The sequence below is a fragment of the Podarcis erhardii genome (genome assembly GCF_964252035.2).
Source record: "Podarcis erhardii genome assembly, chromosome: 3".
In the NCBI taxonomy this organism is placed as follows: Eukaryota; Metazoa; Chordata; class Lepidosauria; order Squamata; family Lacertidae; genus Podarcis; species Podarcis erhardii.
This window is the reverse complement of record NC_138507.1, coordinates 36,860,157-36,877,535: the sequence shown is the minus strand read 5'-3', so window position 1 is coordinate 36,877,535 and position 17,379 is coordinate 36,860,157. Positions and strand designations below refer to the sequence as shown.

Genomic DNA, 17,379 nt, shown 5'->3' with positions numbered 1-17,379 from the left:
CAAGTTGGTGGTCTCATGTGCCTTTAGGTTATATCCTGGGACCACCAGACACTAGTGTTCATGGCCATTCTTATTACTTAACATTCTGCTTTAGGTTTTGATACAGGAGGTGTGCTTAAGAAAGATTATGTCTCTTGTGATTAGCTAGCTCTCGGTGGCTACTATTCAGGATGGCTTTGCGCCACCGGCAAGATCAGAGGCAGCACGCCTCTGAATACCAGTCACCAGGGAAGAGCAGTGTGAGAAGGCTATTGCCTTCATGTGTCTGTTTGTAAGCTTCCCACTGGCATCTCATTGGCCACTGCAGGAAACAGAATGTTGGAAAAGAGAAGCTTTGGGGCTTATCTTAAATTCTTGTCATGCTGCCCACAGTGGGTTTTTAAATTTTATTTTAAGGATGAGCAAAACTACTATCCTCTCTGTCTGGGTCTGACTGTAGAGTTGAGTTAAAGCAGCCTTTGTTGTCTTCTCTTTTAACACTAATTAGGATGTGGCTTTATCAGATTGAAGTACCTAGGATAAATGGTGTCAAATTAACGATGTTGCCATTGTTATGTTTGCTTTTGCTGCAGCCTAAATGCCTAATACAAAGACTTTCTGAATCAGCACATATGTTCAGGAGGTGGTCACTTTCAGCTATCTCATAGCTCAGTGTGACAAAACAATTAATTGTGCTGGCTTTGCAACCAATCGAGTCTGTATTGAAGACAGGTATGCCAGTTACAGAGCATCAATTTCTTATCAAATATTACATGTCAGCAATAATGAAAACTGTCGTGCCTTTAATCCTAGTGGCCATTCACTACATAGTGAATGTATAAACAGAATGTGGAATGCAGAAACAGATTTCACGTTACTGCCAAAGCTGAGCTCTCCTACTCTCCTCTCCTGCATTGGTCATGCTATCTGGGGCAGACGGGAGCTGTAGTCCACAACAGATGGAGGGCACCATATTGGAGAAGAGTGATCTAGTTCAGTGTTTGGTCCTCTCAGTGAAAGCAGCTCTCTAAGATCTCAGGCAGCTGCTCTCCTCACTAGAGATCATTTTAACTGGAGATGCCAAGAACATTCTACTTACTTAGCTATGGCTACTTAGCTATGCTCTACTACTAGTTTCACTTACCTGGACTCCATCAGAAGCTGGAATGTAGCTTGCTCTTTTAAATGTATCTGTAACATTTCTGAGAATTTCCACAGAAACCAAGAGATCCCCAGCATAAAAATTCTTCCTCTGAGTTAAATCCAGAAGGGTCTTTGTCACCTGGGACATTCCTTCACCTGCCAGTGTCCTCTGTCCTTTTGCAAGATGTTCTTTAATCTGTGAAAGTTAAAACAGTGTGATAAATATTAGAACCTACTTTACTAAATAGTCCCAGACTCATCACCAAATGAACTTGAGAGATTGCTATGAGGATATTCTAAAGAAACTGGAATAATTTACAGCTTAGCCACGATGTCAATTTTACATAGGATGTCATGAAACACATTTAGGGGGAAATAAGAGAGCTACTTCTTAATTTTTCCACAAAGAAATATGCTGGGCCAGAGTAAACTACTGAGTTGGAGAATCTGGAGGCATGTTATTAAAACCCCCCTCAAAAAACCCCAAAAGCCACACAGCTGCAGTCATTATACTTAGCTTTCATATACTTTTTTTGTATGAGAACTTCAGACACATCACATTGCCAGACTACATAAATAACCACTTTATGAGAGCAATCTCCATTCTATTCAAGTCACTGGCAAAACCTTGATTTATAGGTTCCTTTGTATTTTGATGCCTTAGAGATAAGAGTGTCTGTCTGAAAAGAGTATCACAATAGAATGTTTCAGGCTCACTATGTTTTTGAGCAATTTATCCCTAAAGATGAGCAACCAATAGGTTCCAGGCTTGTTGAAATTTATTTTGGCGTAATAAACTCTAATTTGCACACATAGTTTTGTAGGATGTAAAATCCCATTCCTATCAGTCTCCGGGTGACATTCATATGCTTCTTTTTTCCTTGTTCTCCTGTTTGTTTGGATTGTGTGGCCTAATCCATTTGAAGAATACAAAAGGAAGCTACTTCAGGGTATGGGACTGGGTTTGGTGGCTGATGTTACCACAGTTCTTATGCCTGACAGCTGTAGGTTTATATGTATTATTAGTAGTATTTATTACTTGCCTTACATGTATGTCCCAAGGCAATGTACCAAATATAATAAAAGCAGTTTAAAATAGTTGCAGAAGAGACAGAAGAGTTTAAAAACAATACAAAACAAATACCTAGTCATCCAGTTGTGAAAGCTTGACATAGGTAAATGTTGAGAACAAAGGGAACCAGTTCCCATGGAAAGACAAAATCTATGAATCACTATATGCATATGCAGAATTTATGGGGACCGTCTATTACACTTTTCTCCTTAGCTGCCAGTTGGTGCAAATTCATTAGTTTCAGCTGCCCCTTAAGCCAAGTCAATAGATATATTACAGCATGCAGCAGGAGGATGTTACAAAGCCAGCATATTACCTTTTTGTACCATAGGTAAAAGTGAAAAGTAAAAGATGCCCTCATAAAGAGCAAATGATAAAAGATAAATGGTTTCAGAGAGATGCATGCAACAATAGCCTCCATAAATAAAAAAAAATGGCAGTCATCACTTTTTAAACAACCACCTTCAACTTCTTTTTATCACTCCTTACAACTATCAAGAAGGGGTCCCAATACTTTACTCGAGGAAGAATGCTCAAATGGGCCCAGGGAGAGGCAGGATGGAGAACAAGCTGGTGGGGACTGCCATCTCTCCCTAACCGGTTTTGTAAATACTTAAGGCAAATACCAATTTTTTTTGCCTGTGAAAATAGGTTCTTGCAAAAATCCTTCCATATTGCTATACAGTATTGAGCTCTATGTTAGTTTGTCTGTAGGCTCTGACCATAAGGAGTCCATAATCTGTTCAAATCTGGCATGGAAATGAACTTGAAACCAGAGGAGGAATTCAACACTGCACTCTTCTGATTGTTCCATCAGTGCAGGTGTTTTGGCTTGTCAGATGGAACAATCACCAGCCCCACCCACCCCGTTCTGGAAGCTCTCCTAATCCCCTCACTGGTATCAATTTCAGGGAGCACAGGGGCATGGGATGAAACTGCATTGTGTAAGTGGAAGTCTTCATAAGTTGAATCCTTCTCTGTGTGTTTTATTTTGTGATCAACTGTGACAAGAGTGTCTGCTGCAAGTTTATCAGTTGAACAGCTGTTACACTTATCAGCCAGTCTGTATATTCATGGCAAATTAACCATTCTTCACATACTCCATATACTACAATATCATTCCATAAAGTGGTCTTTAGATCACAGCTGGGGAACTTGTGTTGCTCTAGATGTTGCTGGACGACAGCTCCCAACATTGCTGATCATTGGCTAGGACAACATCTGGAGATCTATAAGTTGGCCACCCCTGCTATAGATTGAAGGTACTATTAGAATGATTGGGTAAGAATAAGCTGGGCTCAGATGGATGGCTTCCCTTTGGGTCTCTGACCTGTAAAGTGAGGCAAATATGTGTTCTGTTCCAAACTACAGAAAGGAGAAGTTGTTACTTGATATATATTTTGACTGAGATTCTGAATACAACTCAGCTTCTTGTAGTTATCAGGTTAATGTGTAAGTCACAAAGCAACATGGCGGGAGGGGGGAGGCTTACATTGCTGAAGAAAGTTGCTCTGGTCGACAGTGCTATTCTTCCTATGTGAAGGTCATCTTTTAGTGCACTTACATGCAGGCTTATTAAGATGCAGTTTATGAGCCACGATATGGTGGAATAAAGGAGCTGTTAAAGTGGTACTTCAACTGCTGTCTCACAATAGATGTGCATATTGAAAATTGGTTTTCATTAGTTAGTGGACATTGATCTGGGATCCAGAGTGCCCTAATTTTTGCTGAAACACAATACATAGTGAAAGTTGGAAACCCAAAGTGCAGTGTACAGCTACTTCTTTTCCAGTCACTATAGCTACTAAAAACCAAAGTGGGATGATGGGGTACAGTAAGGCTGAAAGGAAATATCACAAGGATTGTGAATGATGTAACTATACTTACTTTGCAACCTTTGCTGATTGATATGGATGTTATGGCTTCATTAGTAATTTGATCTGGGTACTTCAGGTTAAATAATTTAATTATTTATTACATAAAATTCATATGTCACTTAGTTGAGGAAAAAACCTCAAAATCATACTTGAAAACATTCAAAAGTTAAAATACTAAAACAGATTAAAATTACATCAACGTCAGGGCTCCCTGGCTGGGTCAGGGTTGAGAAAGTTGCCAAAACGGCAGGGATCCAACATTGGTTCTGCCTTCCTCCCACACCACCCATACCCACCCACCCACACCAGAGCAGAAGCTCTGGTGCATCCTATGGCTCCTATGTCATCCTCCCAGGGGTCACAGGATTGCACCCTATGGGGCTGTGGTCAACAGTCATTCTACTTGCACAGAGTGAACCCATTTCAATGAATGGACCTTACTTTAATTTCAGTGGGTCTGCAAACCTTTGAGCGGCATTTGTTATGTAAATTTTGTTGTTTGTAGTAGATTTTTAAAATATATTTTATTATATATATATATAACAAACAAAACTAACAGAGTGTTCCAACAATTCAACAATAGAGGAAAACAACGAAGCACGGCCAGGTATGTGGTAAGAAAATCTGTCCATCTGTCACGGATGCTTTAGTTGAGATTCTTGCATTGCAGGGGGTTGGAATAGATGACCCTTGGGCTCCCTTCCAACCCTGTGATTCTATAATTCTATAAAATGAAAAATCTATTTCGCATGTAGTAGAATTATTACAAAATTTATTTCTCTATTGTGTTTGGTATAGAATTATTCCTGTGAAATATATCTACTGCTTCGTTTCATACATCGGCCTACTTTGCTTGGCTTTGGGTGAAACCACTAGCTGCTGCTGCATAACTTTCTTAGGTTTTGTGGTTTTTACATCTATGTACATATATGTTCTTATTATTTTTGTTGTATATTTTCTCAAGTCTTCACCTTGCGAAGGTAATTTTGGAAAAAAGTACAAAATAAATATAAATGAAGCAGAAGAATTGAAGCGCATAGGATTTGTAGCACTAAGAGGTACAATGTTAATCAGAAAGCGAGGACAAATAGAGCAAATGTAGTAGATTCAGCCCTGGAAATAGTTTCATTCTTAAAATTCTCCCCATGTTTGCTTTATAGCATTCATTCTTTTCTCTAAATACTGCAATTTTCGCCGATTAAACCAGCTGATACTGGAATGCTGTGTGAACAATTTGGCTGCTGCTGGTGCTTAACCATGGGGCATGTCTTTAAGATTTTGTGTTCTGCCTTTACGTAATGTAAATTGACAAGAGGGGGAAAAAATAAAAGGAAAGGAGAATGAGGTCTCCGAAAAGCTTGTGACACGTGCATGCACACACAGAGCGACAGATATATTATAGCCAGCAGTTAAATTGCATGGGTCTTCTCATTCAGGGAATAAAGACTTTGTGTTTTAAACAGCTAGTATTCTTCAAATGAACCCTGTTTTTTTTACACTGTGTCATGGCACTTGGTTTTCATCTCAATATTGGTATCTCTAGCTACAGATATTGTTTTGCAAACATGATTTACATTTGTCGTGCTGCAGTGTTTCTCAAATTACGGCCGAGAATTAAAATTCTATCGGTTCATGTTCAGTTCACCAGAGGCATCGTACCTGTGGGTAGAGGAGTTCCTCCCCCTGCCACTCTCCCTATGTGAGCAAAGGAATATTCATGCAGGCAGAATTACAGGCCATATTGGGGAATGGGAAGTCTGTACACATGCACCATATTCCCACTGAAACTTTTCTCATCTGTTCAGAGCAAGTTCATTGTTCCCTAAAGAACAGTGAGGGGGAAAGCTTGAGACACACACATGCACCCTCATTCCCTCAATGGCTTTGTGTTGGTGGCAATATAGGATGGATAAAAACAGGGCTCTGTTGAGCCTATGGTAATCCTGTCTACGTGTCTGGATTGTGTCCATACTTATTTGTTACAATCAGTATGGGGAAAAAAGAAAGCTTAATAGAGTACAGAACTGAAGACACAAGGTGAATACAGGGTTGTTGTTTCTTTAAGCACAAAAATGCAAAATTCAAGCAATTTCTTCTCTTCAACATCCACATGATAGTTTTAAAAAGCTATGCATGGCTTGTTGCGTAAGTCATTCATTAATTGGATGCTACAAAAATAGAATCATAATTCCCGAACTATTACATAAAAGGCATTGTGGCATGGAGATAAACGATTTTCTTCCCAATTGTTCCTTTCCACAAAATATAAAATGGCATAGATGCTTGATTAATTTATTGCATTCCTTGTTTTCATAGTTATTTGGGTGATGTACTCTCAGTTTCGCAGGAAATAATTCTTATTGCTACCTTTCGTGACAGGAAAAAGCTGAGGTGCTGGCCGCAGAGGGCAAGACGTAGAAATTGCCCTTGTTTTATGTCTTGACTCCTCACGTAACTGAAGTTTATTTGCTGTTGAATTTCTCCATGCCCTTGAAATTACAAGATGCTAACAGCAGTGGAAATGGTAGTCAAACACTTCTCTGTGATGTGTGGCAACTAGAATATGCAGTTGGCTCCATACTCCCTGCAACCCCATTTTCTGTGATAATCCCTTCCCACATTTTACCTCTTGCTGCTTCTGATAAAGAACCACCACTGAGCCCGCCCACCCCCATCTGCATAGAACAGCTGATGTACTTTCAACTCATCCAGTATCTAAATAAAAGTACAGTTCTTAAGAATTAACCTTTTGAAAAAGGCTAAAGAACATACACTTCAAAACAACTTTTTTTTTTGTCATGCAAGATAAACAGTTGCAAACAAAATCTAGTGCTGGGAATTAGGATATCACAGTGCAATCAAACTTACCATCATCCTGCATTTAAGACAGAAGGTGGTCTAAAAGCCTCAAAAATACACAGGAATCAGAATTCAACGCAAAACATGCTGTTTAAGCTGTTTCTGTAGCAGAATAACGATAGGCATTTAGGAACCTGTTGGGTTTTGGGGATTCTGCAACAGCTAAGGTGGCCAGGTGAAAAAGATGAGCTTAATAGTTCCATATAAGGGGGAATTTCAGCAGGTGAAGCATGCATGGCAATCAGCTTCTGCTCACATGCCCTCTCTACACAACTATTAAAGGCGCAGGAGCCATGCCTTCTACAACTGGCTACCCTAGCAACACAGCATAAATTGAACTTCCTGGTCCTCTGGCCAATATCTGACAACTGAACAATGTGTATCTATCATATCTGGGAAATGCTCAAACTCCTGATGCAGGCTTACTTGAACACCTTTCAAAGGAAAGATGTGGGGGGGGGGGGAGAAGTATAAAGCAGTTATATTTATGCAGAATTTTTCACTGCAAAAAAATGCCTTGGTGTGAACTTTTTAAAGGCCAGAGGATGAACTCTCTCCATTTCCTTCCACTCCTGGATCTCTTTATGTCCCTTTCATTACACACAACATTAGTACACGGGTGCTAACTTTTGACCTCTAAAGTCTTCTATTGCAGGATGAAGTCTGGAAATAAATACTGCTGCAGCACAGGATTAGGAATAGCTCTTTTGTGATAACAGAATACTCAGCATACATGAGGGGACAAGCTACTGCCTTGACGATTACACACTTGCTGCCATGGCATTTTCCATGACTATGCCATGTGAGGCATAGTATTTTTTAACAATAAACGTGAAGTGTGGACAACAGATGCAAACACCCTATGCATAAGTCTCCTTGAAGCACCTCTCCCTGAATCATGTACAGGACAAGTATTTGTAGCCTTGGTCCACAGAATGGGCACGCAAAGCAGCGGTGGGGATCCTCCATCCCATGGGCCTAATTAGACCATCTAGGCCTCTCCATTTGGCCAGAAAGGCCATTTTAGCAATGCCACATCCACTTCCCCCTCATCACCTGACATGTGAGGTGCTGGACTGGCGAAGCTGTGGTGCACTTAGTTGTGCTCCCAACTCTTCTTTTCCAGCTGCTGCTAGAATTCAACACTTGTGAATTTGGCACATTTTCTGTGAAACTTATAACCATGCTAAAAATAAAAATAACCCCAATAGGTTTTGTTCTGCATCAGATGGTAAGTGTTTTAATGAGTTGACAGTGGCTTGTTTCCCTCATGTCTTGGGGCCAAACAAGACATGACGCAGTTGATCCAAGGTGAGATCTGATGTCCTTTTCTATGCTTCAAAGCAGCCACAGGGGCCTGCTAATTTTATCAGGGAGGTACGGCTTGAGGAGGAAGGAGTCAATGCTTCCTCAAATGGAACTGCTTCCCAGAGAGTACATGATCTCATGATCTCTCCCCCCCCCCTTACACGCTATCAACTTGTGCATGACCGCATATACATGTGACGCCAGGAAGTAAATAAATAAATATAACCATACCAGGAAATGGTGGGAGGAGAGCTGGAGGGCCCCCGTGGCTCGTGAGGAGGCCCTTCCTGAAGCCCAAAGAAGATGTGAATGAGGGCAGAATGAGGCCCCCAAAAGACTGTGAAGTGCTGCCTCCCTGCCTAACAGCTGGTACAACTGCTTTCCTATGTGTCCTCCAGCCAGCCCCAGTGCTTCAACTCTAGATATTTTGGTCTGGATTGGAGAGCAGGAGCTGGAGAGCAGGGGAAAATGGGTATTTATAGGCTTTTTAGAGAGTGCTTCCCACTTACACTTAACCCCCACATAAATGGGGGACACCTGTTTAGCATAGTTCCTTGAATTCCCACCCCCTCAGCAGAGCTAATAACAACTGCTGGGTCTATCTGGGGATGGGGGAAAGGAGAGAGGGTTAACCTCCCCTCTTCTAGGACAGCTTCCTGACCAAATTAACAGGTCCTTAGGGCTGCACGGAAGTAAAGAAAAAGTTTTCTCTAGATCATACATAAGTTGGCCCCCATACGCCCTTTCTCTCACTAGAGCAACCACTCCAAATAAACTACAACTGTCTTGCAGTCAGAACCACACTAACCAAATTAAATTACCGTATTTTTCGCCCCATAGGACGCACCGGCCCATAGGATGCACCAAGTTTTTTGGGGGGGAAATAAAGGAAACAAAAATTATTTTCCCCCCCCAGGCGCTTGTGGGGCTGGCAGCATGGAGAAGCGGTCTTCTTCCCGCCGCCCACCTTCAGACCAGGTCCGGGGACAGCAGGAAGACGCGCTGCGCCTCCCAGCTGTCCCCGGAGCTTGCGGGGCAGGCAGCAGGGAGAAGAGCTCTTCTCCCCGCCGCCCGCCTGCAGACCAGGTCCGGGGACAGCGGGAAGATGCGCTGCGCCTCCCCGCTGTCCCCAGAGCTTGCGGGGCTGGCGGCAGGGATAAGCACGCGTCTCCCCGCCGTCAGCCTCCAAACCACATCGGGAGACAGCGGGATGGCGGCGTTCCGCCTCCCCACTGTCCCCCGACCTTGTGGGGCTGGCGCTGCGGCTCTCCTGAAGCCTGGAGAGCGAGAGGGGTCGGTGCGCACCAACCCCTCTCGCTCTCCAGGCTTCAGCGAAAGCCTGCATTCGCCCCATAGGACGCACACACATTTCCCCTTCATTTTTGGAAGGGAAAAAGTGCGTCCTATAGGGCGAAAAATACGGTACACAAATTTGTCTACATTATTTGTATGATCGTGCAATCTGACTGCTCCTGGGGTAGCTTTTCTTTTCACCTCTTTTAATGTGCACCTTATTTTTTTTCCTCATTTGGTGATTTCCTGTTTATAAAACTTTGTAAGCTTTGCTTGGGCAGCTATTTCTTCAAGGATCCTGCATTAAGTTAAAGAGCTGTTGGCAGAGCAAAAGGCAGCAATAAGATTAAGAGTTTAAATATATGGAAGTGTTAATGTGCTAAAGCTGCTGCTTGCTGAATGCTTAAGCTACACTAGTCTCTTGCCAACAAAAAAATCTTGCCACAAATATTGCTAGTCCTTATGATGGGAAAGGACTAACTTGATGTTTATATAGGTAAAGGGTAAAGGGACCCCTGACCATTAGGTCCAGTCTTGACCAACTCTGGGGTTGCAGCGCTCATCTCGCTTTATTGGCCGAGGGAGCCGGCGTACAGCTTCCGGGTCATGTGGCCAGCATGACTAAGTCGCTTCTGGCAAACCAGAGCAGCGCACAGAAACACTGTTTACCTTCCCGCTGGAGCGGTACCTATTTATCTACTTGCAGTTTGACGTGCTTTCAAACTGCTAGGTTGGCAGGAGCAGGGACCGAGCAATGGGAACTCACCACGTCGCGGGGATTCGAACCGCCGACCTTCAGATCGGCAAGTCCTAGGCTCTGTGGTTTAACCCACAGCGCCACCCACTTCCCTTGATGTTTATATACATGAAGGTTAAATTGATGTTGAGCCTGTCTCCCATGAATGGTTGGTTATGATTAATGCAGGGAAAGCAAAAGAGAGGCATTTATAAGATGCATGGTCATTCCAGCCAATGTAGTTTATCTGCATGACAAACTGATTGAAGGAAGAACTACTTTAGGCCTGAAAACACAATTGGTTTGTGTGGGGTTTTTTGTTTGTTTTTGCTACAGGAAACAAAGGGTGAAATTAAACATAGCACTGAGGAGATTGTTCCATTTTTGCTTGCCAGATGGAAAGATCTCCCTTCCCTGCCCCCACTGTTATGGGGGTTCTCCCAACCATCCAGAACTGATTTTGGGGAGGAAATGCTAGCAGGCGTCCTTGAATGGGCTTCCTCTAGCAGAATGGGCATCATCTGCATTATAAATTGAGAGTAGCAGCATAGCATCTTAAGCAGCTATGGCTTCTTCAAAAGAATCATTGGAACTGTAGTTAAGGGTGCTAGAAGTTGTTAGGTGACCTCTATTGCTCTCACAGAGCCACAATTCCCTGGGAAAGGGGGATGACTGTTAAACCACTCAGAATTATAGCTCTTTGAGAGATCTCCTAACAACTCTCAGCACCCTTAACAAGCTACAGTTCCCAGGAGTCTTTGGAAAAAGCCATATCTGTTTAAAATAGTATGACACTGCTAGTAAATGTATAATGCAGATGAGGCCTAAGGCAGTTACTCTCCTGGAATTAGATAAACTATGGTGCACTCTAGAGCATACAAGGAAGACCTCATATGATTGTCCCCTTTTCAAGAAAATTTAAATGGCTTTTATTTCTTCCCTTTTCTCATATAAAAGAATTGAGGTACATCCTTTGATTGCAGTCTGGTTTTGCTAAAAATATATGTGCAGTCAAGGAACAATTGTAGTAGTTATGTGTTGCACCAGCAGTAGTAAACATGTAGTACTGGTACGTGTTGCACCAGTAGTTATGTGTTGCACCAGTAGAGAGTAAAACTGTATTGAACAGCAGAGACTTTACCCTTTGCACGTATCTGTGAGTGACTCATAAAAACACAGAAGAGATCAGAAGAAGCAGTTGGTGAGGAATGTCTTAGTACATAAGAACACAGGAAGCTTCTGTATAACATGGTAGACCACTGGTTTATCTAGCCCAATATTGATGAAATCTACTGGCAGTGACTCTCCAGGTAGTCTTTATGTAGTCTTTCGGAACCCTACCTGGTGAAATCAGGGATTGACCCTGAAACCGTTTGCAAACAAAAAATGGGTTCCCCAGGGGAGTACAGGGTTACAGATGCTTCTTAAGAGGAGAATTTAGCCAACTGCAAGTTTACAAGTTGGTCCTTGGTTAAGCACAATATAGGGAGTGGAAAGGAGATGGTTTTGGAACAAAAGCTAGTGGTAAAAATAAACGAGCCTTTGCAGAGAGTGGATGACCATCGTTCCAAATTCAAATCCATTTAAAATAAATAATAATAATAATAACTTTAGGCTGACTCCTTTTTAATAAACTGTCTGGGGAAGGAATAAATTGTGAAAGAGGAAGCCTTTCATTCCCGGTTTCAGAACACTCATTTCGCTGAGGAAGAGAGAGACTGGATGATATGCGGCCCTTGTAATATAATTTGGAAAAAATTGAAATCAGCTCTAATGAGCTGCAGCTGAAGCAAGTCATTATTCACCTCAGAGTTCTTTTGATCAAATTACATTTCATCTCAGCATTTGCAAGGAATGTGAGGAAAGAGTGAAAGCAAAATTATGGCATGAACTTGAAGGAGCACAGAAGTCATCATATATATATATATATATATATATATATATATATATATATATATGAGAATGAATATGAGTTATCTTCATGGCTCCCAATATGTCAGGCTGAGATATAACTTCGACCAAGAAGATAAATGTTGTATGCCCTTCCAGACTATCTAGAGTTCACAGATATGTCCATTTTCTTTCTAATTGTGTATCACCTTTAGGTCAAAACTGGCCATGCGACATTCCTGGCATCCTAAGCCATAGTTGATTAAGGCAGGAATGAGCCTCAGGTCTATGTGCTCCCCTCACCCATATTGCCTTGCTCATTTCCCCCAAATTATTCTTTATGGTACTATGGACCTGGCCTCTTTGAACCATGGTTCCCCATTACATCTACCTGCAGGATGGGGAACTATAATTTATTGATGGGTTTACTAAGCAGGTTCTTAAAGCAGGATCAAACCAAGATCTAAGATCCACCATTAAACCACAGTTTCCCATTTGGGGCATAGTTGGAAACCATGGTTTAAAGAAAGCAGAACAACCATGTTGAAGGTGGCATGTTAGGGGAGAAATGAAGGAGGAACACGTGGAACTGGCCTTGTTCCCGGAAGCTGGGAACGCTGCATCCCAAAAGGCCTAATATCTGTCTATGTTTATTGCCTTGGAAGACAAATTCCACAGTTTTGCATTTGAAAGCTGCAGTAGGATGAAAATGAAAACAAACACTGCAAGATGTTAGTTCTAGGTATCAGTTGGTCTTTAAGGTGCTACTGGAAGGAATTTTTTTATTTTGTTTTGACCATGGCAGACCAACACGGCTACCTATCTGTAACTGCAAGATGTATAATCATTATTACTACTAATAATAATTACAACCCTCCTCCTCCTCCTCCTGTAATCCTTCCTAAATGGAAATAGATAAATGCCTAATACCCAGAGAATTCAAAATGGGATTTAATTCTCCATTCATCTCCTGCAGGTTAGTCAGCCACTGAACTGACACAGGGCTGGTGAATATGCTCCTCATTTCCTTCTAAGAAACAGCATATCTGATTAAGGCTGAAACTCTAAGCACACATAATTTCTTGACAGAGAATGAGGTAGTGACGAGCAATATATTAAAGATGCTATAAACATCTGAAGAGCATGGGATGGTGGCATATTGTAGCTACTAGGCCCTCTAGCTTTCAATTTCCATAGCCATGTATCTTTTCTGTAGGAGTTTCCACATCATGGTCCAAATTCCACTATCATTCTGTAGCATGCCATTACAGCCCTTGCTGTACGAATGGAACAGCACCAATGGAACTGAATGAAGAGAAATGCAAAATTGTCATCTGTTAACGCTCTCACAAGAAACAGCAAAGTGTCTACATTTTGTAGTCAAAAACGTAGGAGTAAAATTACCCGTATTTTTCGCTCTATAAGACGCACCCAGTTTTTGGAGGAGGAAAACAAGAAAAAAAAAAATTCTGAATCTCAGAAGCCAGAACAGCAAGAGGGATCGCTGCACAGTGAAAGCAGCAATCCCTCTTGCTGTTCTGGTTTCTGGGATAGCTGCGCAGCCTGCATTCGCTCCATAAGACGCACACACATTTCCCCTTACTTTTTAGGAGGGAAAAAGTGAGCCTTATAGAGCAAAAAATACTGTAAGTAAAAACACTACAGTGTACAGTGTCAGTTCCAAGTTTCAGGGGGTTTCTGAGCAAGCTGTTCTCAGTCAAGCCCCTTCCTCTGGACCACTACTGATTTGCTTGCCCCCTTCCTCTGAGCCCAGTCTGCATGGCTGCTCAAAGGACAAGGGTGAAGCAAAGAAAACTGCTGTTTTCTCCCTCACCTCCCGCCCCCCGTTGCTGTTTATTTGCTCACTCATCAAGGAAGAGCAGCATCAGGGCCAGAGAGCTCCAGAAGTTGGCAGCTGCCCTCCTGTTGGTGAATGGGCTTTGGCAGTTGCCCAATGATGCCAATCCCTGCCACTGCCCCTGGTTGTGCGCATGCATTGGAGGCGAGGAAAAGGACCAACACATATCAGGATGGGCACCTTTCTCTTAATGAAACATTACACATACAAAGGGTAAAAAGAAATATGCCAAGAAAATATATTTCAGGGATATTTAAAGGGAACGTTTACTCGCAATGGATTTTTTTGTTTTGCACCAACAAGCACTAACACCACCTTTGCAAGGAACAAGTCCAAATAGTCATTTATAAATCAGGGAAAATTAATTTACATGCTATTTTTATAAGGCTTTTAATTAACTTTTGGAAAGCACCCAGCACTTCAACATGTGAAGCTAGCTACTGCTTTAGGTAGGTGTGTGTGTGTGTGTGTGTGTGTATCTCCTATGGTAATTTTGTGCTATCTTAGTTGTGCCCAGCCGAAGAGCAACATTTGAACAAAGAAAGATCCATCAGTGTCACTGATTTATGAGCATGGCATTAAAGTGCTGAATGAGTTATAAAATGTTGCACTGTAGCTCCAGTAAATCTAATTTATTCACTGTCACGTTTCCCAATAAACCTAAATATGTTCTTTGCCTTCCAGTCCCTATAAACATTTTATAAAGGGAGTAATGAAAAACCCAGAAACTCTGCAATGTTCTAACAGTTACAGGAACTCTGACGGTGGTAAAAAAAAGAGAGAGAGAGAAAAAGAAAGGTGGGAGGAAAATAAATTAAGGTGGGAGGAAGATAAATTTTTATCTTTTTTCCCATCTCCTTAGTAGCATTTCTGTCCTTTAAAACAGCAGATCTGACAGGAGAGCAAACAGTTAATCCCATTAATGCCGATGTTTTTGTTTTTAGCAAGGAATAAATAGAGCAAGTACTAAAGCTGGCTTTGCACCTACTGAATGCTGCAAGTGTCTGTACTCATTTGATATGCATCTAGCAAAGCTAGGTTGTTCCCAGAAGGCCACTCCATGAAGACTGAGAGAGCAGCGTCTGCTAGTGGTGCCTGTGAGTCACAAAGAATAGAGAGAGGAAAGGCATTTATGGAACAGAAACAACAGTCAGAGCCAAAGAAGCCCAGTCAGAATAATTCCACATTCTTTTCAGGCACGCACACACAAATACAATTTCATGCAAGGAAGAATTAGCACCCATTCGTGTTTTTTCTGCAATGCTTGACCTTTAAAGCATTCTTTAATTTGAAAAGAGGGTGCCATAATTTCCAGCAAGCTGCCTCTACTATATTCTGTATCAATTACTGCCATTACTGTTTAATACATGGCTACTAAGCATGTAATATAGCAACTTAACACATTTCATCTAGATGGTTAGTTAGGGTTTGGGGAAAACAATGAAAAGTCAGTCACAGAAACATTATGTTTTTATTTCAAAAACGTGGGTTGAATCCAATGCTGCTCTTATTCAAAGCAGACCTATTGAAATTAATGGACATAATTAAATTCATTAATTGCAGCAGATCTACTCTGTTTATAATGCACTTGGCTACAACCCCCTCTTATTTTGTAATACTCATATACGTAGTTATAACCCCTTTTATTTAATAATACTCATGCATGCTGGATTTAAAAACAAAACAAAATAAAAGTACCTGTAGCATTAAGAGGACACCGATTGAATGCGAGGTCCCCTGCTGGGGTCCTTTTCCAGACCATCGATATCAAATAATCTTCAGGGCATATTTCATAAGGTGCTGTAATTTTAAAAATGTGGAACGTGAATAGAGTGTTTGACAAACATACATGCTCGAATGTGTCCTTGAATTATGATAACGTCTCTTACTTTCTTGGATAGAAGGGGTGTGTGTGTGTGTGTGTGTGTGTGTGTGTGTGTGTAGAAACCTGTGACTTGTGTGTGGCTGGAATGTAGCATTGATCCGCCCACTTGTGTCTTTGTCTCCACCTACACAACTGGTATGCAGTCCCTGGAAAGTTCTTTGTGCAGGAATGTGGCGTTTGAGATGAAAAAAGTTCCCCATTCCTGGCACATGCTTTGGAGCCAGTTGATGCAACAGGCTAATGTGGCTATCCCTCCCGAGGTTTTTATCCAATGCTCTGTGAGGGAGTGAGAGGGACCTCTCAAAGAGAAGGCCACCATCCAAACATACCATCATCAAACCATTCAGGGTGTCTTGGGGAAGCAGGGCAATTACACTGGTTTTATACTAAATTAAGACTGCAGTGTAAACAACTCTTGTTGTATCTGTATCTCTCACCTTCCCTTCCCCCTCCACCAACAATAGCAGAACACCTGGGTCCAACCCAATATTTTGAACATTCAATCACCACATCCATTATTGTGTGTGTATCTCATGCATGGTTGTGTAGTCCTACTTCTGCAACAGGTTCACTGGGCAAGTATTTTGCTGTTCATACAGTATATTTATATAAGAAAGTACTTTGGCTTCTCAATACAACCTGCTTATTGAGTATTCATCCTAATTTGCTTGCAAGGTGGTTCTAAGGTAATGAGCATTCATCCTCATTTGCTCCTGATTTGCTTACACAGAGGTTATATTTCTTCCTAACAATCGTTGTAACACAGGGGTTTTTTGTGTGTGCTTTTCCCTGTCACTTTCCTAACCACAAAAGTCTGAGTTTTTTTTCGAAGTTGAATTTATTTTCTTATTCCACTGCAGCACTTGAATCTGCTTTAAATCTACAAGTCTACATTTCCAGTAGGTGACTGAATCCCTCCCACAAAACAGTAACAGCCTGGAGGCGACCCCTGTCTACTTGAAACAATTTGATTCTTACCATGAGGTTACAAAGAAAATACATTTCATGGAAATGAGCAAGACCCCCGGTGGCAACAAGTTAGTGCCTTGACAAACATATCCTTGCAGCTGTTTCAGCGATGGCAATATGAAGTGCATAAAATAGGTTGCTAAATATGCTTCAGCATCAGCTCTCTCAAATCTTAAGAAAGCTGACAGTGCCAGAAGAGCAAGAATATGTCTTAATGGCAAATGTTTAAGAAAAGAGTTGTTTTCATTTCATCCTAAGTGCCATAGAAAAAAATAATTCTAAAGTATTCTGTTCTTTTCCCCACAGGAGGGTTTTGTACTGGTGTCTTCTCTTACAGTAGCACTAGGGTATGGGTATAACTTGTGATGAGATATGTTTATTAAATCTAATGGGTGGTATTCAACTAAGTTCTACTCAAACCAGACCCACTGAAATGAACGGTAATGTTTAGTTCATTAATTCCTGTTTATCTCCTCTGAGTAAAACTTAGTTGAATACCACTTTGGGGTG

The 17,379-nt window shown here is 41.5% G+C and overlaps 1 protein-coding gene across 5 annotated transcripts in view; it reads right to left on the bottom strand.

Annotated features, from left to right (window-relative positions):
- The window catches only part of ADGRB3 (adhesion G protein-coupled receptor B3), a 450,119-nt gene that overhangs the window by 241,248 nt on the left and 191,492 nt on the right, over window positions 1-17,379 (bottom strand). For all 5 annotated transcript variants that reach the window (XM_081856759.1, XM_081856756.1, XM_081856755.1 and 2 more), the window contains 3 exons: window positions 15,714-15,815; window positions 15,004-15,110; window positions 1,124-1,318 (listed from right to left, as the gene is read on the bottom strand). In XM_081856759.1, coding sequence (XP_081712885.1) covers window positions 1,124-1,318; window positions 15,004-15,110; window positions 15,714-15,815 — 404 coding nt within the window. The remainder of the gene's footprint in view (window positions 1-1,123; window positions 1,319-15,003; window positions 15,111-15,713; window positions 15,816-17,379) is intronic.